Genomic DNA, 10,061 nt, shown 5'->3' on the forward strand with positions numbered 1-10,061 from the left:
TAACGGGTTAAACTTTATTGTTTGTTTGTTTTTTTCTTTAGTAGCGACCGACATCTGAGTTATTTTCCCACTGCAGATTTCGAGCAATCATTTTACTTCTTTTTTTCACGAGCAGCAAACAGCACAAAGGAAGATAAACCCAAAGGCGTTCCAAAGACAAGCTGCGATAGACTCGACAATAAATGCCGTCCAGAATTTTTGAATGATGAAATCTCGCGTGATCTCAATGTCGAACCTCATGACAGGAACCGCTTTCTCGTACGGTGGCATGCTCGCTCCGAAAATCACGATCGCTAGAAGCATGGCGAAGCCTGGAAATAGAACAAAATAATATAAATATATGATTGCACATAATAAAAAGTTTTTTGCAAATAATCGTGCCTTTTTACCAAGTGCGGGATGTAGCCTGGTGGTAAAGCGCTAGCCTAATACGCGATCAGTCTAGGATCGATCCCCGTCGGTGGGTCTATTGGGTATTTCTCGTTCCAGTTAGTGCACCACGACAGGTATATCAAAAACCGTGGTATGTTCAGTCTCTGGGATGGTGCATATAAAAAAAAACATTGCTTCTAATGGAAAATTTCGTCCTGTCCTGGACGAACGAGCTAGCGTACGTCGACACCTGCGCCTATGACAGGCGTGTGCTACAACAGTTTGCTCTAAATATACATGTTAAACCCAATGACCTGACCTGACCTGACCTGACCTGACCTAATGAATAAATATAGCGGGTTTTCTCTCTAAGACTGCACATAATAACAGGTCAGAATTACCAAACGTTTGACATCCAAAAGCCGATGATTAATAAATCAAGGTGCTCTAGTGATGTCGTTAAACAAAACAAACTTCAAAGGCGCAGACTATAGTTTTAGCCTGTGGAAATGGACAGTAAGTTTAGTTAATCTATAAATAGGAAACACACTTGGATAAGGTTATAACAGAGAGAAGCTGAAGTTTGTGATGTTTAAACCTGAAAACATCGTCTAAAAACAGACTACGTGAAGATCATGTCTCGATAACCATTACTTCTCAGACAAACATGCGTTTTTAGAATTACGAAAAATGTATTTTGGATTATTACAAAAACCTGAATGACCTGAACCACTTCAGGTGTATAAAAATGAATATTCTAAATACTAACACCCGCCGCCTGTTACCAAATACGGTTGGACTGCTGGTGCTCCCTTGCACCTGCAGTGCAGGCGGTCCCTCCTTCAACCATCCCAACCCTTTCCTGTCCTGGACGGAGGAACCAACTGAGGCCGGTACTTGTGCCCAGGACAGGCGTGCGCTACAACAGCTTGCTCTGAATGTGCACGTTAAACAATTTTCCATTCCATTCCATAATAACACGTAAGTACTCCTAATTTAAATTATTAAAAACGGCTTTAATAGTGAAAAATACGTCGTAGTGTTTTAAAAACTAGGGTCTGTCCCTTTAACTTTTTCTATATTTTAGTGCTTACCTGCAAAGTACCAGACGGGCAGGAATACTTTGAAAACCCTATCGGGGTCATACGGGCCACACGTCATGACCCCAGTAAGGACCACGCAGACGACACCGAAGAAAATGCCGAGAATAGCGAACGCCTGAACAGCCCGCAACCACGCTGCAAGAAAAGGAAAGGAATGTTTGTAAACATTAATAAATGAAAATGGATGGATGGATGGATGAATGAAGGGATGGATGGATGGATGGATGGATCAATGAAGGGATGGATGGATGTGGGTGAATGGATGGATGAATGAAACGATGGATATGGTGGATGAATGGATGGATGGATGGATGGATGAATGGATGGGTGTGGGTGAATGGATGGATGAATGGATGGATGGATATATGGATGAATGAATGGATGGGTGTGGGTGAATGGATGGATGAATGGATGGATATAGGTGGATGAATGGATGGATGGTTGATGGACGGATGGATGGGTGAATGGATGGATGGATGAATGGATGGGTTGATGGATGGATGGATGGATGGATGGATGGATGAATGGATGGGTTGATAGATGGATCGATGGATCGATGGATGGATGTGAGTGAAAAGATGGATCGATGCCCGTCAGTTAGCCCATTGGGCTATTTCTCGTTCCAGCGACGACTGGTATATCAAATACCATGGTGTGTGCTATCCTGTTTATGGGATGGTGCATATAAAAGATCCCTTGCTACTAATGGAAACATTTAGCGGGTTTCCTCCCTCAGACTGTATGTCATTATTATCAAATGTTAGTTTGACATCCAGTAGCCGATTGTTAATAAATCAGTGAGTTCTAGTGCTGTCGTTAAACAAAACAAAACTGTTTTAAACAATTGTTTTGAAAACGATTTATAAGAGGTTAATGTTTAAGCCAGCACTATGATATAAGGAAGGAAATGTTTTATTTAATGACGCATTCAACACATTTTATTTACTGTTACATGGCGTCGGACATATTGTTAAGGACCACACAGATATATATAGAGAGGAAACCCGCTGTCGCTACTTCATGGGCTACTCGTTCCAATTAGCAGCAAGGGATCTTTTATATGCACCATCCCACAGACAAAATAGTACACACCACGGCCTTTGCTACACCAGTTGTGGAGGACTGGCTGGAACAAGAAATAGCCCGATGGGGCCACCGCTATGAGATAATGTCTATAATTTAGTGATTAATAAATCAATGTGTTCTAGTGGTGTTGTTAAACAAAACAAACTTTAACTTTATCAGAATGTTACAGGTTTGTAGATTAGTGTCCACGGGTGGAAACGTTTTAAAGCTGAAACGTGCTCTCGCCTGGAACACCTGCCTCTTAACACGGAGAGGCAAACTTGTATTTTGTAGATACACCCTCCTTTACAGAATCCTGGATCCGCCCCTGATAATATTAAATTCTAGTCTTTACTCAAAATGAAGATTACTTCTCACCTGGAACCCCTGCCTCCAACATGGAGAACCAGACTTGTTTTGTATATACCTCCCCTTTACAAAATGCTGGATCCGCCCCTGATAATATTATAGTATATACTCAATATCTAGATTACTTTTAGAGCCGGTTTATTCTAGTAGCACATGTAGTACGTGCTACGGGCCCCACGCTTCAGGGAGCCCCGAGGCGATGTGTACATTTATTTCTCCCAGGTCACTTTTCTCCCACTCCCCGAAGGGATTGAAAAATATATAATCCTGGGAAAGGGGCCCCTCAGTTATTTGTGCTAGAGGCCCCGCGGATCCGTAAACAAGCTCTGATCACTTAGGGCTTCTAGATCATGGTAGCCCCACTCCCATGGCTAGTGATATTCAATGCTGGGCTAGTAAATAACTACTGTTGCTATGCCCGACAGCTAGTGAAAATTTTGGGTCAAATGTTAAGTCTATTTTGTAAATATAAATATCCTGCCCCCAATCCCCACCCACCCAATGTTAGTGCTTTTGAGCTATTTCTCTCACTTTGGGTGACATATTAACCAATTTTTACTATTATTTAGTAAAATTGTATTGACTTAAAAGTAAATTAGGGCTGGTGAATTTTTAATTGTGGCTAGTACATTTTTTAAATCTCTGATCCCATGGCTAGTGTATTTTATAAGAATTCTAGAAGCCCTGTCACTTCTCACCTGGAACCCCTGCCTCCAACATGGAGAAGCAGGCTTGAGTTTTCGACTTTTCCTCCAACTGCAAGTCGTGGTCGTAGCCGCACCCCCACCACAGTCCCATGTTGGCTCTTCTGGACACTGTGAGGCTGTCTTCGTAGACCACTGTCCAAGTATCCAGCGAGAAGGCCACGATGTACGGAACTAAGAGAGATAGCTCTATCATGAGGAACACTACTGCCCCTTTGCCGCCGGCAGCCATTTTGATGTTTTCCCCAAATCGTGGATTGTTTTTTCTCTTCACTATTCGTGGTTTCACCGTGCCCACGATAGATGTGCTCAAACCATCACATGTGAAATGGTTGATTGAATGTATATTCACCAAACCCACGACAGATGTGCTTGAACCTTCAGCGGATGTAAACACGTGTAAATGTTGGATTTTTTCCTCCACTATTTGTAGGTTCACGGTAGATATGCTTGAATCTTCACATGTGAAATTGTTGATTGAATGTATATTCACCAAGCCTACGACAGATGTGCTTGAACCTTCAGCGGATGTAAACACGTGTAAAATGGTTGATTAATTGTATACTAGAGTATTAATTGCGACCACGACATACGTACTTTAACCTTCAGCGTGTAAACATGCATGGAATGGTATACAACGACATTGCGTCCTTTCAGTCTGTCCGATTTGTTGGACAATCCTTATTACAACAATTCTGGTCTCCAGTATAACTATTTCACATTCCAACTCTGCATGCGCGCGAAGAGTAACGTCCCTTGCCGAATTAGACTGTATCCAGGTCATTTAACAGCTTGACACTTGGCATGTCTTGTGATTTTTTATTGTTTTGTTTTTATTTTTATTTCAGCAACTGCAGATGCCCAGGACTTTCTGTTGACATCCAAAAGTCTGAAATAGAGAGAGAAAAAACAGATAATATCATTATTTTAAGGACAACACAGGCCTGTATGAATCAGGGCCCATATTTTCGAAGCAATCTTAGTCTACGAAATCGTAAAATTATCGTAAGCTATGACGTCACTATGGCGTGTGCTGTAGTGACGTCACACCCTACGATGGTTTCACGATTTCGTAGCGCTAAGATAGCTTCGAAAATATGGTCCCAGGGGTCTCTAGTAAAGGATGAAAATTACGTGTGTTTTTGGGTTTTTTTTTGTGTGTATGTGTGTGTGTGTGTTTTTGTGTTTTACTTTACATTATACAAATAAAGGTAAAAATATGGCTTCATGTCCAACTAGAGATTGTGCCCCTCCCCTCCTCCAGATATTGTTCCTACGGGCCTGCAACATTATGGCATATATATGCAATACTTGGTCCAAAGTTAAAAGAAAAAAACTGTTGCCACCACAGTTAAAGTGTGTTTTGTTTAACAACACCACTTGAGCACTATTAATCATCGGATATTAACCATAGCAGTTTTCTTGTTATTTGACAATACCGTGGATACTTTTTTGTTTGTTTATTTGTTTTGTTTAACGACATCACTAGAGCACATTGACTAATTAATCATCGGCTGTTGGATGTCAAAAATTTGGTAATTCTGATACGTAGTCATCAGAGGAAACCCAGTACATTGTTTTTCTAATGTCGCAAGGGATCTTTTATATGCACCTTCCCACAGACAGGAAAGCACACACCACGGCCTTTGACCAGTTGTTGTGCACTGGTTGGGAAAAAAACCCACCCCAATCAGTTGAATGAATCCACAGAGGTGCTTTGATCCTGCGACGCAAGCAGCTCAGACGCGCACTCAATCGACGTGGCTAAATCCCGACCCTCTACCGTGCAATTTATTATTTTCACAGATTGACTTTTGTGTCTCCAAGCTTTACGAAATATGAAGCTGGACCATCCCTTAATTGGGATGGTGATACGAAAGTGTGTCTTTTTATCCACTACCAATAAAGATATGGAATAAAGATATTGTATTTTGTTGGGTGCCCAGCCATCTTGGCATCATGGGTAATAAAAAGGCAGATTTAGCTGCCAAGTCTGCTTTGGATTTGGCTCATGCCAGGTTTGGTGTAGCTTACGCTGATTTTAAACATAGTATCAACCAATTTATCTTTTCGACTTGGCAAAATGACTGGGACGGTGTGGTTACGAACGAGCTTCATGTTATCAAGTCAGTCTTGGGAGAGTGGCAGTCCTCCTATAGGCAGTGCAGGAAGGATGAGATAGTATTGTGTCGTGCTCGCATCGGTCATACTTACTTGACCCATTCATTTATCTTTAAGGGTGTATACTACCAAATCAAATCCCATAGACGACAATAGTAACATATGTGGCTAAAACTCCTACCTGCAACGTATCAACCGACATAAACGCCACGGATATAAATACTACCTCCTCTCACACTTAAACTTCTGAAGATATTTACTTTCAGTTGGGCGTTTGTACTCATGTATATATGTAGAGACAAAAAGATAGTCCGAGTACCTCTACCCCTTTAAAGAATTCCATTAAAACACATGCACTTGATTGACCCCTAGATTATGAAGACCTTAACAGGCACAACAGTATTAAAAAAGTACACTGTCTGAGGAAGAAAAACACAAACATGACTGTACATGTATGAAGTAATGACTTAATGTCCTGAACATTAGTGTTGGGAGGAAATCCTGTATGCTGGGTGTGGGTGTCTTCAAGTTACCAGGTGTGGGAATTTCAAATCCATCGGCCATGCTGATTTTCATAATGAACCATCAAAACCATTGGCAGCCACCAATATTCCTGACTATATTTTATTTATAGCCTACTGTAGTTGGAGGTTTTAATAGTTGTGATATCTGGAATTATCATGCAGCTTTCACACATTTATTTTTGATTAATTACTGAAAAAAAACCTATTTTTAAATGACAAAATTACCCAAACATCTATTTTCTTGCATTATTTTCTAATCCGGATGAATACAATATGTATATTAGATGTATTCCTACAATCTGTAATCCAGCATTTTATTTAGCTAGTAACATTAGGTAATACAGCTTTAACAATAAAATAAATTATCAACTTAATCCAAGGCAGATAATCAAATCTGGAAAAATTGGTTCTGAATCTAGTATAAACTCAAAATGCTTTTCATAAGTGATTATTAAGAAAAAAAATGATCTGGAGATCTAAGTATATGTTTAACAACCTTATTGTTATGTACAAATAAGAACAGAAGGCACAATAGTGACAACAAATTTAATTATGTTTTTGGTAAAGTTTTTCTTCAAATTTACTTTAAATTTTGCATAAAACTACAAATTTGTCTAAAATATAACTTAGCACCCTATAAATATGTTAAAATGACAATAAAAATCAAGTTCTTTACAAATTTGAGTTTTCAGAATTTCATACATAAAAAATTAACAATGTTAATGGAAACTAAAGACATTAACCCACTATTGGCACATGCTATTTTTAATATAAAAATAAATTGCTATTAAAATCTTAGTTCAGGTTGCCTATATATAATACCATATTTCAGAGCAGTTGTATATGGCAAATCAAATACCATGTAAAAAGAAATTATTGAAATCTTTACAGTATGAATTATAGGCCAAAACAAACTTTTCTTCAGTGCTAACTTTGATTCAAACTCCATTCAGAGCCATGTACAGATATTATTGTCAAGGTCAAGGTCATTGTGAACTTGCATGGTCGAGTGATGGCTAATTAATCAACCAGTATAGTTTAATTAAATAAAATGACAAAATCATAATATTTTTTTATTACGCACTGAATATGTGCTATAGGGTGTATACTACCAAATCAAATCCCATAGACGACAATAGTAACATATGTGGCTAAAACTCCTACCTGCAACGTATCAACCGACATAAACGCCACGGATATAAATACTACCACTTCTCACACTTGAAGTGAATCAGAAAAAATTGGGGGTCAAGCTGCTCGTTTCTGAGATAACGGGTAGCGTCTATGACTACCCTAGTTCCGCACAAAATTCGAGTACTTTTTTTTTTACAGGTACCCCATACATGTTTCAAGCACAAGGCTACTTAACACATTGGTACTAGATGAAATAAAATTGCATATTGTTTTTCACCCAGATGAAACTATTATTTTTTACAACCAACACACTCACATTTATAACCAATCACAGGACTTGTGGTGTTCACTTCTCTATCAAAAGTTCGGTGCACCTCCAACTTTGACCCAGCCGGAAGTTATTTGGTTTAGTACGACCCAGCCGGAAGTTATTTGGTTTAGTACTACCTTAAGAAAGATCCGCCACCTCAGTGTGTACACTGTCAGTGTACTCTGACGGTGCGCCACATTTTGGTGGAGTGTACAAGCATCTGAAAGAAAGTGGAAAATATATTTTTGGTTAAAGAAATGTGATGGAATCCTTATATTACAATTTCTACATGAAACTGACTTATTTTAAATTTTAATATTACCTATCTGTGATATTTGTAATTTACGCACAGTTCTATTTATTTAACTTTTGAATTTTTATACTGATGTAGTTCATCATTTACAGTTTACATTTACCATAGTTTGACACCCAATAGCCGATGTATTTTTTTGTGCTGGGGTGTCGTTAAACATTCATTCATTCCTTGTGAATAAAGTTACTAACAATGAGTGTCAGATGACTGCAGTTATAATACAACTATCTTTTTCTACTCATCTAATAACTAAGAACATTATTTCACTTAAACTGCCATGAAATAAGCAGAAACAATTGTGTCAGGCTATCAAATTACATATTCTTTGCAGAAGGGAACTGGCTTCAATATTGTTTATGTAGAGTGGCCAGCAGTGGTGAATTTGTCATAACACTGCCTGAACATTTTAATCGGTTTCGTGGGGTCCCGACAAGTGTCTTTAACTTTAAGTGGTATGTTTTTTTCGATAGCGGCAATAAAATTTGTTTTGTTTAACGACACCACTAGAGCACATTGATTAATTCATCATCGGCTATTGGATGTTAAACATTTGGCAATTCTGACGTGTAGACATCAGAGGAAACCCGCCACATTTTTCCTAATGCAGCAAGGGATCTTTTATATGCACTTTCCCACAGACGGGAACGGTTGCTAATAAAAACATTAATTAGATCTCTTATATGGTATGTGAAACACCCCCCACCCCCCGTCTCCTCCATTTTCTTTACGTAGATTACGTATGAGGTGCTACGCTGCTTAAATAGCAGTTTTATTACTAATATAAAAGTTAACATTATCGGCAATAGGCATTGTTTTGGTCCGTTGGAACCTCAACGTTACTATTGAACCGATATGGGTGGGTCGGTTAACCCGTGTTTTACAACTGTTCTCGAAACGATCGTGACATAGTTATACATGATAATAATCTCCATAAGCTTAGTTATCATTATGTGAAAGTGGAATGGGAATCGAGGGTCAGATTTGGGATATTTTCACCTACCTCGTGCGCCGTTTCCTTATGTTTCTAGCTCCAGAGGAAAACACCGTTTTGTAGTCTGTAGAAATTCCGCATCATCGTCGTTCCAGGGTCAAAAATAGGCCAAGGCTGAGTTAAGCCAGACCGAGCAGAAAAATATTGCCGTTGAACCAAATAACCACATAATGGACTGGTCACTGTTTTCAGTTTTAACTACACCACTAGAGCACATTGCTTCATTAATCATTAGCTATTGGTAATTTACCGGCCTCGGTGGCGTCGTGGTTAGGCCATCGGTCTACAGGCTGGTAGGTACTGGGTTCGGATCCCAGTCGAGGCATGGGATTTTTAATCGAGATACTGACTCCAAACCCTGAGTGAGTGCTCCGCAAGTCCCAGTGGGTAGGTGTAAACCACTGCACCGACCAGTGATCCATAACTGGTTCAACAAAGGCCATGGTTTGTGCTATCCTGCCTGTGGGAAGCGCAAATAAAAGATCCCTTGCTGCCAATCGGAAGAGTGGCCCATGTAGTGGCGACAGCGGGTTTCCTCTCAAAATCTGTGTGGTCCTGAACCATATGTCTCACGCCATATAACCGTAAATAAAATGTGTTGAGTGCGTCGTTAAATAAAACATTTCTTTCTTCTTTCTTTCTTTCAGTTGGTAATTTTGACAAGTAGCCTAAAAAGAAAGGAAATGCTTTATTTAACGACGCACTCAACACATTTTATTTACGGTTATATAGCGTCGGACATAATATGGTAAAGGACCACACACATATTGAGAGAGCAAACCCGCTGTCGCCACTACATGGGCTACTCTGTTCGATTACCAGCAAGGGATCTTTTATATGCACCATCCCACAGACAGGATAACACATATCACGGTCTTTGATATACCAGTCGTGGTGCACTGGCTGGAGCGAGAAGACTGGTATATCAAAGACCGTGGTATGCACTATCCTGTCTGTGGGACGGTGCGTATAAACAATCCCTTGCTACTAATGAAAACAATTGTAGCGGGTTTCCTCTCTATGACTGTGTCACAAATGATCATATGTTTGACATC

At 39.5% G+C, this 10,061-nt stretch overlaps 1 protein-coding gene across 1 annotated transcript; it reads right to left on the reverse strand.

The window, feature by feature from the left end:
- LOC121377380 lies at positions 1 to 9,144 on the reverse strand. Its single transcript, XM_041505357.1, has 5 exons — positions 9,016 to 9,144; positions 7,709 to 7,922; positions 3,608 to 4,502; positions 1,467 to 1,610; positions 1 to 311 (listed from the first exon to the last, which is right to left on the reverse strand). Exons 3-5 carry the CDS (start codon positions 3,843 to 3,845, stop codon positions 106 to 108), a joined length of 588 nt encoding a protein of 195 aa, XP_041361291.1. The 5' UTR covers positions 3,846 to 4,502; positions 7,709 to 7,922; positions 9,016 to 9,144; the 3' UTR covers positions 1 to 105.
- Between the last annotated feature and the right edge of the window lie 917 nt (positions 9,145 to 10,061).

The sequence above is a fragment of the Gigantopelta aegis genome, chromosome 7 (assembly GCF_016097555.1).
Source record: "Gigantopelta aegis isolate Gae_Host chromosome 7, Gae_host_genome, whole genome shotgun sequence".
Lineage (NCBI taxonomy): Eukaryota > Metazoa > Mollusca > Gastropoda > Neomphalida > Peltospiridae > Gigantopelta > Gigantopelta aegis.